Source organism: Scyliorhinus torazame, chromosome 3 (assembly GCF_047496885.1).
Source record: "Scyliorhinus torazame isolate Kashiwa2021f chromosome 3, sScyTor2.1, whole genome shotgun sequence".
In the NCBI taxonomy this organism is placed as follows: Eukaryota; Metazoa; Chordata; class Chondrichthyes; order Carcharhiniformes; family Scyliorhinidae; genus Scyliorhinus; species Scyliorhinus torazame.
The window spans coordinates 9,663,955-9,680,570 of NC_092709.1; the positions used below are offsets into that span (position 1 = coordinate 9,663,955).

Below are 16,616 nucleotides of genomic sequence, written 5' to 3' on the forward strand. Positions count from 1 at the left end.
ATGTTCTATGTTCTAACGTGCAGACTCCGCACAGACAGTGACCCAAGCCAGGAATTAAACCTGGGACTCTGGAGCTGTGAAGCAGCTGTGCTACCGTGCCGCCCCAACCAGTGGCTGCGGGTAAAGCCCATTTGTCACTTTTTGAATCAAATAAAAAACCATGAAACTATTGGAAAAGTCAAGACTGGATTCTGAAACTGCAGTTTCCTAGCATGTCTTCTCGTGGGTGAATTGACGCAAGCATCAGTAATGACAAACTTGCAAGAGGCTTGGAGTGGTTGGTCAACAATGACTGAAGGAAACAAATATTACAACAGTTAAAGATGTTTAATCATAACTTTTTATTTGTAACTTTCAACATAAAACCAGCAGGCACCACACTATAATGAGAGTCCAGGATAATTCACTGTGCAAATATTAATCTGAAAAACCAGTGTCAGTCCCCTGTTGCCAGAACAGCATCTACTGCCTCATGTTCAAAAGCAGAAAATATTTATTTCACGGTGCAATCAGGAAAATGATCTGAGTAACACATGAGCAAAAGTGCATTACTATGGTCAGTACAGCAATTACAACATGTTCAGTTAGCTGAGCCGTCCATAACAAGGAAGAACACAAGGGAGAAAGATTAACCGTCATACAAAGCAAATATCTGTAAAGAAATATTAGCATTTACATAAGACCTTTCACAACTGCAAAATGTGCCGCAGAAAGTTTTTCAGCCAGTGAAGGACTTTTGAAGTATGGTCACTGTTGTTAATGCAGGAAATGCAGTGTCAATTTGCACACAGCAAGCTCCCACAAACAGCAATATGATAATGACCAGGTAATCGGTTCTGATACTGTTGATTGAGAGATATAGAATTTTGGGTGAAACACCAGGGATACCATAGTGACATGGGAATTTTTACATCCATCTGCTTCAATAGTTAATATTGGAACAGTGACTTCTCACTGATCAAACACATTCAAAAGTATATATTTTCCCCATTTGCTAACATTACTCAATTAATGACTCAAATATAAGATTCTGCATCAGGTTTCCCAGATTGTGGTGCAATAAGTCACAAAAAGCTAATTTGATGTAATTTTTCTTTAACTAATCTCTTCCTCTATGCCAGGGTTGGCACGTGAGATGATCGTCAAGTCTGAGCAACCGGAGCTGCAGACCTGACAGACTGCGGGGGGGGGGGGGGAGGATCTAAAAATGTTCCAGACATTGGAAAATTCAGGAAAAGCAAGTGCAGGGATCACACTTGACTGGCTAGGTTATGTAATATATAGAGACCGTCTAACATTAAAATGGGAAAGTGGATAAAAGAAGACTTGGCATGCTACTTCGATTAGAGTGCGATCCTTGCTCTATGCAATATATGAAAGGGTTGCTGGCACTAAGCTTTGATACGATTTTTTTTGGTGTATTCAATAATTTTCAATGTAATTGACCATTTTACCAATCTGGACCTTTCATTTTCTGAAATATTGGCAATTAAAGCTGATTTTCAGGAATGCAGGCCCTTTTTTAAGATATAAATACTGATAAGAAATCTAGAAGTCTGGAGTAATCAGCTGGGTAATTTAAATTGAATAAACCAAATGGATCTGCAATTTAAAAACAAAAATAAAATGCTGGTGTTAGCAATGGTAGCCGTTAAAAACCCATCTGGTTCATTGACATCGTTTAGGAAAGGAAATTGGCCACCCTTACACAGTCTGACCTGTATGTAACTCCAGACCCACACAAACCCTTGACTTGCCCTCTGAAACGGCCTAGTAACCTGCACAGTTGTTGAGAAGGCGCCTCACCACCACCTTCCCAATGGTCAATAAATGCTGGCCTAACCAACAACATCCACATTCTGTGAATTACGTTTTTGAAAAAGAATGATCCTTTCTTTGTCATGCTCTCGTCCCGAGAACAAATTGCTTCAGAAACATGAGCAACAAACATTGCTACCCTGGTCAGCTTGGATTGAATTTCCCCCTTTCGGAAATGGGAAACCATTTAAGTTGACCTAATAACAGCTCTCAAGATTATGAAGCTTAATCAAGATAAATAGTTCGCTATAGTGAAGTGTTCAAATGCAGGAGGTCACAAATTAGGAAATAAAAAGGGAAAATGGGAAGAGCCAAAAGGTATGAAAATTCCATTGAAGCAAGTGGTATAATGAGGGACAATAAGTTTTTTTTCAATGGAGGCTGTAGGTGCACCCAAAATTGTAGAGTGATCATTACTGATTAGAATCTTTAATCCATTGCTAAGCATCTTTCTAAATGGAATTAAGAATTATGGACTTGTTGAGCCTAAAATTAGAGCATTCTCTGAAAAATTCTTTAATTTTTTGGACTGTAGTGAATGCAATGTGATTTAAATTACATTTTTAAGGTATAGTCATCGTACAAGTAGATAGAGATCATAACTACATTTCCATTGTAGGTCATAGTACAAGTAGGAATTGTAACTACATTTACATTGTAACATTTCAGTCTTGTTCCTCTGAAGTTCTCCTTTAAAATAACTGCTTTTTCTCTCAGTGGTAGAGAATATATACTTGGACAAATTGGTGATCCAGCCCAGCGAAGATGTACAATATAATCTGACACATCAATGCTTCATTTACCTCCAAAAAAATTTACTGATAACTCTGCACATTCATTCATTGCAAACTCTTTCAAGGGGGTTTGCCTCTGTTTTAAGTTTGAGATAAATCAGTCAAATTGTGGCACAACTTCCCATCCAGTATGGGTGAAGACGGCACATTGAGTATTCTCGAGGATCCAAGAGTTTTTGGCTTTTTGTGACTTTTACAATGTGGACTGTTGCGAGCAGAGGAAAGTGGCCTCATCTCTTCCAGCATTTTGAGGTCTCTATCTCTATCTGAATTATTAGAAGTTGGAACAAATATGAATACAAGATAATATTCTTAACGCAACCATAGATTTCTAAAACATAAATCACACATACAGTACAGCGTTATCTAAAAGCATTGAACCCCTGGTAAATCTGATATTGGCGAAACACGCAGCCTTAATTGGCTTCTATTTAGCTTAATCTTTTGGAGAAGGTTGCTGCAATATCTCTTAAGTGTTTTCTGATCACAAATTGGGTGATACCCCTATTATAGAATTTAGAAGGAGGCCATTCGGCCCATCGAGTCTGCACCGGCTCATGGAAAGAGCACCCTACCCAAGGTCAACACCTCCACCCTATCCCCATAACCCAGTAACCCCATCCAACTCTAAGGACGATTTTGGACACTAAGGGCAATTTATCATGGCCAATCCACCTAACCTGCACATCTTTGGACTGGGGAGGAAACCTGAGCACCCGGCGGAAACCCACGCGGAGGATGTACAGACTCCGCACAGACAGTGACCCAAGCCGGAATCGAACCTGGGACCCTGGAGCTGTGAAGCAATTGTGCTATCTACAATGCTACCGTGCTATTAGGCATAGCCAAACAGGCTCGGGTTATTTTTAATAGAAGAGCGAGAACTGAGGTGTTAAAAATTATGCAAGGGTCTGATAGGGCAGGCAAGAGGAAAACTGTTCCCACTTGTTGAGGAGGCCAACACTGGGGGTGGTAAATATAAGATGGCTATGAATAAATTCAATAAGGAGAGTGATTATAGAATGTGGAACTGGCTATCGTGGAGTAGTTTTTTATAAATTTAAGAGTACCCAATTCATTTTTTCCAATTAAGGGGCAATTTAGTATGGCCAATCCACCTACCCTGCACATCTTTTGGGTTGTGGGGGTGAAACCCACACAAACGTGGGGAGAATGTGCAAACTCCACACAGACAGTGACCCAGAGCCGGGATCGAACCTGGGACCTCAGCGCTGTGAGGTAGCAATGCTAACCACAGCACCACCGTGCTGCCCTATCGTGTAGTTGAGATGAATAGCATGGATGTATTTAGGGGGAAGCTGATAATGGCATGAAGAATAAATGAATAGAGGAATATGCTGATAGAGTGAGATGAGGAAGAGTGGGAGTCACATGAAGCAGAAATGCTGGATTGGACCCGTTGGGCCAAATGTAGTGGGAATCTGGAACTCTGCCTGAAAAGATGATAGAGGCAGAAAGTCTCACCTCATTTAAAAGATACTTGGATGTCTCCTTGAAGAGCCAGGCCCTGCAGTGCTGCGGATGAAGATGGGAGTAGGCTGGACAGTTCTTTATGGACTGCATAACAAGGACTCTGTGGGCTGAATATACTCCTGTGTAGTAATAGCACGTTGCTGGCACCCTTAAGGAGCAGAGAGTGAGGCATCACATGCCCCCCCCCCCCCCCCCTCCCTGGATCTAGGTAGGATGCTCTTTCAGAGGGTCAGTGCAGACTCAATGGACCTCCTTCTGCACTGTAGGGATTCTACGATGACCCACTGCTGAGAGCTGCCAGCAGTCTGATAGCCAGCAACCAACTCTAGCTGTCCCAGCATCGACAAAACGCAGAAGTGAATGCTTCTGGAACTGCTAGCAGACCTGGAAAAGAACTGTAACGGCCCCTGGACTCAGGTAACTCCTGTCTTTTAGGGAGGGAAGAGATTAGGCACCTGGGGGGGGGGGGGGGGGGGGTGTTGGAGGAACCAGTTTGGGAGGTCAAGCAGGGAAAGACAAAGGGGGGGGGAATATTATCTTTGGGGGGGGTTCCCCAGATAAATACAAGGCAGTCCCCCAAAAGATGGACCCCCCCTGAAAAGGTTGACTCGCAAGCTTGCCCACACCAACTGTCCTGTGGCGTGGGCATGTGGCTTTATTCAGGCCAATTGGCTTTCTAAGAAGCTCAGTTGCCCATTGATTATTTCTTTTTCAAAACAGCAGGCAGGCATTGGCCACCTCCCTCTGATTGTGTTATGGGGGCCGGATTGGGGATGGGGTGGGAAGGTGGTGGACAGTAACATTTCCTCACAGTTTTGCAAATCGAAAATTGTTAAGTTCCCGTCCGGGATCCTGACAAGTGCTTGGAGGTGCCTACTGTGGGTTGTCCAAGCCTCCACACCCTATCAGACCGTGGGAATCACTGCTTCCTGGTAAACCAAAGCCTTTGAGATCCTAGTCCTCAAATACTCTTTCCTTTAGTTGGCTGAATACTAAGCTGGTACTGGAATCGATGATGAATGTTGTCATCTATATCTGCCTCCATTCCAAAATATGGAAAATGGTCTTATGTTTTCCAGGATCTCGGCATTGAAATGAATGAAAAGTCACTTATTGTCACGAGTAGGCTTCAATGAAGTTACTGTGAAAAGCCCCTAGTCGCCACATTCCGGGAGGCTGGTACAGGAATCGAACCATGCTGCTGGCCTGCCTAGGTCTGCTTTAAAAGCCAGCGATTTAGCCCAGTGAGCTAAACCAGCCCCTTAATTGATGGGGAGGTGTTTCACTGTAGGAGCTTGATAGAGGAGGACCATAGTTTTTTGCATGTTTAGTGTAAGGCCCATTTAGTGAAAGGGAACACACAAACCTAATCCTGTAAACACCGCCTGACCTGCTCGTGGCAGAGTCGGCAAATCACACATCGGACAAATCAGCCATCTCAAAACACATCAAACAGGAGTGGAAGCAAATCATCCACACTCCCAAGGGAATGCCTCGGAGGGTGGAGGTCAATTAGATGGAGAGTGGCTGGAAACCCTTTTCAATAACTCCAATGGTCTATAAATCACAGATCTATGTAAAAACTGTTCCTGAAAATGGTTTACTAATACCACTTTTGCAGTCCTAGATAACTTGGGAAAATAATTAGAATTAGAATGTCTTCCAGATCAGAGGGGTCCTTTTCGCCATTGTGTCTGTGCTAGATCTTTGAAAGGGTTATTAAATTGTTGCCACGCCTTTTGCTCTTTCCCCGTGGGCTTGCCTGCTCGCTAATCCTTCTAACCCTATCAGCTAACGTCTAGATCTTTTTATCCTTTATTGACTAAAGTTGATTTACTGACTTGTCTTGCACTATTCTAGCTGACCTTAAGTAACCCCATATTTAGTCCAATTAATAAAGCAAAAGAAAATATTGTTAGACTGTTGGTTTCGTAACCTGTACCTGGTTCTTTCTCTGAGATTGAGTCCAGTTTTTGACATTGTGACCTGTGAAACAAAAATGACAAATTTCAGCTCTAATCATTAAGCTCTGATCATTACAAACCTATAGTCAGTGTCCATCCTTCTCATAATCTATATAAAACTTGGAACAAACAATGGGCCAATTCAGGGAGGTATGTTTGTACGGTTGGATTTACTACTTTTGTTCCAATTTTAAGCATGGGGAGACTATATTTTATTTATTTCTAACATGTTTTAGGTTTAATAAAAATGCAAGGTAGTCTATGCCAAGGTAGTCTATGCCAGAGTAGTGAGGCCGTGGAATGCCCTACCTGCTACAGTAGTGAACTCGCCAACATTGAGGGCATTTAAAAGTTTATTGGATAAACATATGGATGATAATGGCATAGTGTAGGTTAGATGGCTTTTGTTTCGGTGCAACATCGTGGGCCGAAGGGCCTGTACTGCGCTGTATTGTTCTATGTTCTATGCACCTCCAATAAAACTCTTCTAATAGGGCAATCACCAACGGTGCCACGGCGGGGGCGGGGGCAGGGGGTGGGGGTGGGGCTGGTACGGGACGGGACACCAGATTGAAGGTAATTTGCAAAAGTAAGTGCAGGAGTGGTTTTGAATTTCAAGATTGTCTCTTTCCCTGATTGACCATAAGGAACCCAGACTGTTAACAATTGGGAACAATTTCATACATGGAAGATGATTTAAGAATGTGCTTGGAGGTGCCTACTCCACAGCCTATCAGACCTGGGAATCATTTCATGCATAGCAATAAAGAGGAGGTGGTTGGCTACGTTGATATTGGGATCAGAATAATTTGGGGTTCACTATTTAGTGTTTATGAAGCATCTTGCACTAGCTTTCAGTAACTCACTAAGGCTCCTTCGACGTCACCTCCAAAACCTGCAACCTCCACCACCTAGAAGGACAAGGGCAGGAGACCCATGGGGGCACCACCACTCGCAGGTTCCACTCCAAGCGCTCACCAGCCTGACTTGGGAATATGTTGCCGTTCCTTCGCTGTCACTGGGTCAAAATCCTGAAAGTCCCTCCCTATCAGCACTGTGGATGTATCTACACTACGTAGACTGCAGCGGTTCAAGAAGGCAGCTCATCACCACCACCTTCTCAGGGGCAATTAGAGATGGGCAACAAACGCTGGCCTAACCAGTGACACCCACATCTCTTGAAAAAAAATGTAAAAGCCACAGGACATTCCAAATCACTTCACAGGCAACAAAGTACTTTAGACTCGTAGAAAGCATGTCACACGTAGAAAGCATGTCAGCCAGTTTGGATTTGTGAAAGAGAAATCATGTTTAACCAATTAGGTAGAGTTCTTTGAGGAGGTAACCTGTATTGTGGATAAATGAGAACCGGTGGAGGTTACAGAGCCATAGAGTCACACAGCACAGAAAAGGCCCTTCGGCCTATCGAACCTGCGTCTGGCAAAAACAACCACCTAACTATTCTAATCCCATTTTCCAGCACTAGGCCCGTAGCCTTGTCTGCCCTGGGATCACAAGCGCAGATCTAAATACTCCTTAAATGTTATGAGGGTCTCTGCCTCCACCCCCCTTTCCGGCAGCGAGTTCCAGACTCCCACCAGCCTCTGGGTGAAAAGGTTTTTCCTCACATCCCCTCTAACCCTCCTGCCCCTCACCTTAAATCTCTGCCCCCTGGTCACTGATCCCTCCACCAAGGGGAAAGGTTTCTTCCTGTCTACTCTATCTGTGCCCCTCAATTTTGTATACATCTCAATCATGTCCCCCCTCAGTCTCCTCTGCTCCAAGGAAAACAATCCCAGTCTGTCCAATTTCTCCTCATAACTAACACTCTCCAGCCCAGGCAACATCCTGGTAAATCTCCTCTGCACCCTTTCCAGTGGCTATCACATCCCTCCTATAATGTGGATTCCAGAACTGCTCACAATACTCTAGCTGTGAGCTAATCAATATTTTATACAGTTCCAGCATAACCTCCCTGCTCTTAAACTCTATGCCTCGGCTAATAAAGGCAAGTGTACCATATGCCTCCTTAACCACTGCATCCACCTTAAGGGACGGGTATACATGCACACCAAGGTCCCTCTGATCCTCGGTGCTTCCCAGGGTCCTGACGTTTATCCTGTATTCCCTCGCCTTGTTTGTCCTGCCCAACTGCATCACTTCACACTTATCCGGGTTGAATTCCATTTACCACTGATCAGCCCATCTGACCAGCCCGTCTACATCCTCCTGTAATCGAAGGCTATCCTCCTCACTATTTACTTACTCAATTTTCGTATCATCCGCAAAGTTATTGATCAACTCTCCTACCTTCATATCTAAAACATTTATATAAGAAGGCATGCTTGGTTTCATTGGTCAGAATATTGAATACAGGAGTTGGAACGTCTTGTTGAAGTTGTACAAGACATTAGTACGGCCACACTTGGAATACTGTGTACAGTTCTGGTCACCCTAATATAGAAAAGATATTATTAAACTAGAAAGAGTGCAGAAAAGATTTACTAGGATGCTACTGGGACTTGATGGTTTGTGTTAAAAGGAGAGGCAGAATAGGCTGGGACATTTTTCCTGGACTGTAGGAGGCTTAGAGGTGATCTTATAGAGGTCTATAAAATAATGAGGGGCATAGATAAGGTAGATAGTCAACATCTTTTCCCAAAGGTAGAGGAGTCTAAAACTAGAGGGCACAGGTTTACGGTGAGAGGGGAGAGATACAAAAGGGTCCAGAGGGGCAATATTTTCATCCAGAGGGTGGTGAGTGTCTGGAATGAGCTGCCAGAGGCAATAGTAGAGGCGGGTACGATTTTGTCCTTTAAAAAGCATTTAGACAGTTATATGGGTAAGATGGGTATAGAGGGATATGGGTCAAATGCAGGAAATTGGGACTAGCTCAGTGGTAAAATCTGGGTGGCTTGGACAAGTTGGGCCGACAGACCTGTTTCCATGCTGTAAACTTCTGTGACTCTATAACAGTAATAAGGGCCCCAACACTGATCTCTGCGGGACCCCACTGGACACAGGCTTCCAGTCAGAACAACACCACTCGACCATCACCCTCTGCTTCCTGCCACTCAGCCAATCCTGGATCCAATTTGCCAAATTTCCTTGGAACCCATGGGCTCTTACCTTCGCTGTCAGTCTCCCATGTGGGACCTTATCAAAAGCCTTGCTGAAGTCCAAGTAGACTACGTCAAATTCATTTCCCTCACCTACACACCTTTAAAAAATTCAATCAAGTTGGTCAGACATGACCTCCCCTTAACAAAACCACGCTGACTCTTCTGGATTAATCCCTGCCTCTCCAAATGCAAATTAATTCAGTCTCTCAAAATTGCTTCCAATAGTTTCCCCACCACTGAGGTTAGACTGACTGGCCTGTAGAGTCCTGGTTTATCCCTTCCTCCCTTCCTGAATAATGGAACCACACTGACTATTCTCCAGTTCTCCGGCACCTCTCCTGTGGCTAGAGAGGAATTGAAAATTATTGCCAGCACCCCTGCTATTTCCTCCCTTGCCTCACTCAACAGCCTGGGTTATATTTCATCTGGCCCTGGAGATTTGTCTACTTTTATCTGCCAGATCACTCAGAACCTCCTCAGAACTTCCAGATGTACTGCCCTTAGTTTTCCAGATGTGCCACGTAATAGAATCCCTACAGTGCAGAAGGAAGCCAATCGGCCCATCGAGTCTGCACCGACCCTCTGAAAGAGCACCCTACCTCAGCCCAATCCCCCACCCTATCCCCATAGTCCTACCTAGAGGCAATTTAGCATGGCCAATCCACCTAACCTGCACATCTTTGGACTGTGGGAGGAAACCAGAGCACCCAGAGGAAACCCACCCAGATACAGAAAGAATGTGCAGACTCTGAAAGAGGTCAGAATCGAACCCAGGTCCCTGGTGCTGTGAGGTAGCAGTGCTACCCACTGTGCCATCAAAGATTATTGCGAAAAATAAACATTCATGGTATGGGGGAATAACATATTGGCATGGATACAAGATTGACTGGCTGACAGGAAGCAGAGAGTAGGCATAAATGGGTCGATCCAGGTTGGCAAGATGCAACATGTTGGATTGGATTTAATTGGATTTGTTTATTGTCACGTGTACCGAGGTACAGTGAAAAGTATTTTTCTGCGAGCAGCTCAACAAATCATTAAGTACATGAGAAGAAAAGGGAATAAAAGAAAATACATAATAGGGCAACACACCATATACAATGTAACTACATAAGCACTGGCATCGGATGAAGCATACAGGGTGTAGTGTTAATGAGGTCAGTCCATAAGAGGGTCATTTAGGAGTCTGGTGACAGTGGGGAAGAAGCTGTTTTTGAGTCTGTTCGTGCGTGTTCTCAGACTTCTGTATCTCCTGCCCGATGGAAGAAGTTGGAAGAGTGAGTAAGCCGGGTGGGAGGGATCTTTGATTACGCTGCTCACTGCTGGGACCTCAACTGTTTACAATTTATAGAAATAACTTGGATGAAGGGATGGATGGGATGGTTGCCAAATTTGCTGAAGGCACAAAGATAGATAGGAAACTAAGTCGTGAAGAGGAAATAAGGAGGCTACAGAAATATATTGACAGGTTAAGTAAGTGGGCAAAAATCTGGCAAATGGATTGTAATGTGGGAAACTGTGAAATTGTCCATTTTGGCAGGGAGAATAAAAATGCATATTGTCTAGATGCTGAGAGTTGGAGAGCTCTGAGATGCAGAGGGATCTGGGTGTCCTAGCGCATGAATCAGAAAAAGTTAATATGCAGGTACAGCATAGTAATTAGGAAAGTTAATAGAATGTTAGAATTTATTGCGAGGGGAATTGAATACAAAAGTAAGGATGTTATACTTCAGTTGTGCAGGGCACTACAGAGACCACATCTGGAGTATTGTGTACGGTATTGGTCACCTTATTTAAGGAAGGCTGTAAATGTGTTGGAAACAGTTCAGAGAAGGTTTACCAGACTGATACCTGGAATGGGTGGGATGTCTTATGAGGAAATGTTGGGCAGGAGGTTAGATTGTGGTGTTTTTTGTGATGCTGTTTTCGGGATGGATATAGTAGTGTTCACAAAGATCACAGAAGCTAAGTTCATTAACAAAGCTAACTTTTATTTGTACTTAAATTAAGCTCGACCACTTACTCCTATAGTAAATAATCATTATAGTAATCCACACTCTACTAACACCAGTCGCTACACTCTAACTCTAACTATACTCTATCTTCTCTAGATCTCTCCTCTGCACTCTACTCCAGCCTTCACTCTCCCCCAGAACGCTGAGAGTCAGTGCTTTATATAGTAGTGCATCTAGTTCCATCTAGTGGTTAATTGTAACATGCCATTAACTCTTTGTATACTGAACATTTTGATAATGTCACACACTGGAGTTTAGAAGGGTGAGAGGTGTCTTGATTGAAGCAGTTAAGAAAGATCCTGGGGGGATGTGGAGAGGATGTTTCCTCTTATCCGAGAATCTAGAACTAGGGGGGGGCGGGGGTCACTGTTTTTATAATGGAAATGGGGAGAGGGTTGAGAGTCTCTGGAACTCTCTTCCTCAAAAGGTGGTGGAAACGGAGAATTTGAATATTTTTAATGCAGAAGTGAATAAATCCTTGGTAAGCAAAGGAGTGATAGGTTATTGGGAGGACGCAAAGTGCAGATTTGAGGTTACTGACGATCAGCTATGGCGGCAGAGAAGGTTGGAGGGGCTGAATGGTGCACTCCTGCTCCTTGTTGGTATTCACAAGGCCCCACAAACAGCATAAAATAAAGACAAGGCAACCTGGTTTTTTTTGCTACATTAATTGGGGTATAAATATTGGGCTATACTATTCAGAACATCTTCAAAATAGTGCCATGTGATCCTTTACATCTACCTGAGAGGACAGGCAAAGACTTGGTTTAATGTCTCATCTGTTAAACAGCACCTCAGACAGTGCAGCTCTCCCTCGATACTGCGCTATTGAGTGTCAGCCTGGATTCTGTGCTCAAATCTCTGAGGCGGGACGTGAACTCACAACCTTGTGACGTAGGGTAAGCATGAGCCAAGACTAACACCCTGACCACAGTGACCAACAGAAACCCTGTTCGATCAATGGGGAAGCAGTGACACAGTGATATTGTCACTGGACTAATAATCCAGGAACCGGGTTTGAATCCCACCACCGGAGAAGGTGAAATTTGAATTCAATAAAAATCGGCAATTAAAAGTCTAATGATGAGCATTAAACTATTGTTTTTAAAACAAAATTGGAGTACCCAATTCTTTTTTTTTCAATTAATGGGCAGTTTAGCGTGGCCAATTCGCCTCCCCTACACATCTTTGGGTTGTGGGGGTGAGACCCACGCAGACACGGGGAGAATGTGCAAACTCCACACGGACGGTGACCCAGAGCCGGGATCGAACCCGGGTCCCCAGCGCCGTGAGGCAGCAGTGCTAACCACTGCTCCACCATGCCGCCCTGACCATTAAACCATTGTTGATTGTCGTAAAAACCCATCTGGTTCATTAATGTCCTTCCGGAAATCTGCCGTCCTTACCCGGTTTGGTCTACATGTGACTCCAGACCCACACAGCGATGCGGTTGACTCTTCACTGCCCCCCACTGAAATGTCCGAGCGAGCCACTCAGTTCAAGGGCAATTAGGAATGGTCACCAAATGCTGACCCAGCCCAGCGACACCCACATCCCAAGTACGAATAAAATAAAAATGTTTTAAAATCTACAAAAACAGAAGTAGAAAAATATGGAAAACATTTCTTGGGCGAAAATGATAAGATACCAAATATAAGGGGGTTACAAACCTGGCTCGACGCCTCTCACAGGCAGACTTTGCTCGGAACATCGCCGTCTCTGCGCCTTCGATTGGTTGACGCGAAGTTAACTTTTCTTTTGTCGCGGCACAGGCTGCACTGCCGAACCTCATATTGGCCACAGCCATGCGAATTAAGTCCAACACCATGTCTTTTTCTAAACCAGGGCGAAACACAGGATGAGGACAAGTGCAACCAGCAGAAGGTCACCCTCGACCTTTTCAAATGGAATTTTAACAGGCCGGCCTCAAGTACTGCGGAACGGGGGAAGTAAAACCGGCGGCAGCAATTGTATTCCTGCAACCATGTCTGGAAGATTACAACAACGTACGTTCATGTAGCGCCTTTAATGTATTCAAGCACCCCCAAGGTATTCCACAGGGGCGTGTTAGGTCACGTTAGACACCGAGGCCGAAATCCTCCCGTCCTGCCTGTCCTTAATTGTCGTGTCCTGCCCGCCGCAGGAGTCGTCATGGGCGGGCCAGATAATTTGAGAGACCAGCAGTTTCGGGCAGAAATGTCTGGTCCCCCCCCCCCCCCCCCCCCAAGTTATATAGGTGATATGAGTAGAGGGGACCAAAGGCTTGATTACACAGATATATTTTAAGGAGCATAATAATAATATTTATTAGTGTCACAAGTAGGCTTACATTGACACTGCAATGAAGTTACTGTGAAAAGCCCCTAGTCGCCACATTGCAGCCCCTGTTCGGGTACACAGAGGGAGAATTCAGAATGTCCAATTCACCTAACAAGCACGTCTTTCGGGACTTGTGGGAGGAAACCGGAGCACCCGGAGGAAACCCACACAAACACGGGGAGAACGTGCAGACTCCACACAGACAGTGACCCAAGCCCGGAATTGAACCTGGGACCCTGCCGCTGTGAAGCAGCAGTGCTAAGCACTGTGCTACCGTGCCGCCCCTTAAAGAAGGAGAGGCAGAGAGTAGGAGCGATTTAAGGAGGAAATTTCACAGCCCAAGCAACTGAAGGCACGACCACCACTGAAGAACGATTATCGCACAAGAGTGCTGCCTGGGAGTGTAATCAGACAAAACGTTTACACCAAGCCAAAACAGGAAATAGTAGGACAGGTGATCAGACGCTTGGTGACGGAGGTAGCTTTTTTAGTAGCATGTGAAGGAGGGGAAAGAGAGATGGAAAGGTTTGGAGTTCCAGTGTTTAGGGTGCAGATAGGTGAAGGCACAGCCGCTAACAGTGGGCCGAAGGACTGCTTTATCATGGGCGGTACCAAGCTTCTTGAGTGAGCTGCACCCATCTAGGCAAGTGGAGAGAATACCATCACATGGCTGGAAGGAGAGAAAATTAGGGAGCAGATGGGGGAATTCTCAAAGGAAAAGAGCCAGGAGACGCGGTGTTGAGTTAAGACAAACGATCAAAGCCTCTGGTCACTGAGGTCCGTCTGACAATTGTTTAATTTTAAAAAGCAGTGCCCAGAATTCCTGCAGACCTTTTCTTTTTTTTTGGTTTAAATTTAGAGTGCCCAATTATTTTTTTCCAATTAAGGGGCAATTTTAGTGTGGCCAATCCACCTACCCTGCACACTTTTGGCTTGTTGAGGCGAAACCCACGCAAACACGGGGAGATTGTGCAAACTCCACACGGACAATGACCCAGAGCCGGGATCGAACCTGGGACCTCGGCGCCGTGAGGCTACAGGGCTAACCCACTGCGCCACCCTGCTGCCCTCTGCAAACCATTTCTCAGACTAACCACCCATCTTTCACCAAACTTACAGCAGCAGATCTGAAGATCCACGAAATAAATCCTAACCCCCAGTTGCCTTATTATTACAATTATTAGCTTAATAAGATTATTACATTTTGGGAATGTGTCTTTATTTGCCAGTGAAGGCCCCAGGGAGGGGAGCCGACCCGGGGATGTTGCCTTTTCGCCTTGCCGCATCTAGCTTCCATTCTCTGGGAATCTGGGTGAATCATAAACTTAATTTTGCTCGGCTGGTGAATGGGGTCAGAGCAGATTTGCAGATGTGGGAAAACTTCCCCCATCCTTGGCGGGCAGGGATCAGACAGTTAAACGAACATCCTTCTGAGCTTTCTGTTTCTTTTCTAATGTCTCCCTATCTTTCTTTACAAATCATCCTTTGTTAAAATTGATAAGTTGATTATTTCGATCATTTGGGTGGGAAGGACCCCAAGGATTCACAGGATGTTCCTGCAGAGAGAAAGAAAATCTGGGGGCTTAGCCGTACCTAATTTGCTCCTTTATTGGGCTGGCAAAGGGGCTGAGGGGGGGGGGGGGTTAGGGATCTGAATTAGTTACTGCCTCACTTCCTTTTTGTCCAATGACATTTACCCCAATCCCGGTGATGGTGGCTGAGGGTGAGTCACCTGATGAAGGAGCTGCGCTCCGAAAGCTAGTGACTCCAAACAAACCTGTTGGACTTTAACCTGGTTGTTGTAAAACTTCTTACTGTGCCCACCCCAGTCCAACGCCGGCATCTCCACATCTTGAAAAGGTCAAGTACACCATTGGAGGATCCGTGGGTGGATCCTACTCAAGGTGGCAGCCAATAATATCCTTTTTCAGGGAATTGGTCATCGTCAGTTGTGAGGGTGGCGGTGGGGGTGGGGGGGGAGCGAGGGGGGGGGGCATTTATACGGGTTCTGGTTGGGGTTTTTCTTTGTTATGAATTATTGGGGTAAGGGGTAGGGTCCAGGGGGTTGATATTGATTTAAATAGAACATAGAATACAGCACAGAGCAGGCCCTTCGGCCCACGATGTTATGCCGAACGTTTGTGCTAGATTAAGAACAAATTAATCTACACCCCTCAGTCTACCGTAATGTGTTGATTTTGTACCGTTTCTGTCTGCATTTGTCGGTTAATGCAGTTTTATTGTGTTATTTTGTATCATTGAAAAGCCTGCTTCGGAATAAAAATATTTATATTTTATAAAATCTGGATCTCGCACAGCGTTCACCAAGTCGGGCGTAACGAGGCCATTGAATCGCGCCCTACATCTCAAACGTGAAGCTGTAAAATGTCCCATGTACATTCCATCCTGAAATTCGGGTCACCTCTTCATTCAGCTGGAGGGTTAACTGAGCTCTGAGCTTACCTGGACACCTGAGTTCAAGGATCTTCGAAGCAGATTGAGCGGAATCATGGCAATTTTCAAATAGAAAAGTCCCACAAAAATGCAATGGGTTGAGGAGTTTACATTGTGTTAGGATCTGGGCTGCGTCACTCACCTTTTGCTCCTGTTATGAGTAACCATTGCTGTACAGCTTGGAGTGAATCGGTCTGCAAGATCTGAGATAGTAACTCCAGGACCTAAATGAAGGGCAGCATATCGCACAGATTTAATTAAAGACAGTGAATTGTTGCTTCACTAATGGTAGCTGTGATGAGAAATGGGTGCACGCTTTACACTCGTACAGTCCTCCTCCACAAACCCAACATCATTTTGGTGGTGGCTAGGGGGCATCTTGGTCACTGGGACAATGATAGTCGGGTTCAGTGGAAAGGGTCTCAACCCACACCATCCGGAGAGTCGGCAGGGACAAGCCCGCTGCCATTTTATGCTCAAATGAGTGTTGATTGGCAGAAGGCGCTTTTCCCGTCCGCACTTGGAAGGAAGTCCTGCTTCAGGAAGCCACAGTCAATCTATGCTGGAAGAGGCATTGCAGCGTCATGCCTGGGACTCAGTACAGGGAGCCGGTGTGAAAGTAATCAGCAGGGGCAC

At 44.9% G+C, this 16,616-nt stretch overlaps 1 protein-coding gene across 2 annotated transcripts in view; it reads right to left on the reverse strand.

Annotated features, from left to right (window-relative positions):
* Positions 1–322: 322 nt before the first annotated feature.
* The window catches only part of LOC140408291 (protein TBATA-like), a 111,560-nt gene continuing 95,266 nt past the window's right edge, over positions 323–16,616 (reverse strand). For both annotated transcript variants that reach the window (XM_072495282.1, XM_072495281.1), the window contains exons 7-10: positions 16,123–16,204; positions 12,878–13,043; positions 6,049–6,092; positions 323–2,878 (exon numbers count right to left, since the gene is read on the reverse strand). In XM_072495282.1, the coding sequence (XP_072351383.1) occupies positions 2,694–2,878; positions 6,049–6,092; positions 12,878–13,043; positions 16,123–16,204 (477 nt within the window). In that variant the 3' untranslated portion in view covers positions 323–2,693. The remainder of the gene's footprint in view (positions 2,879–6,048; positions 6,093–12,877; positions 13,044–16,122; positions 16,205–16,616) is intronic.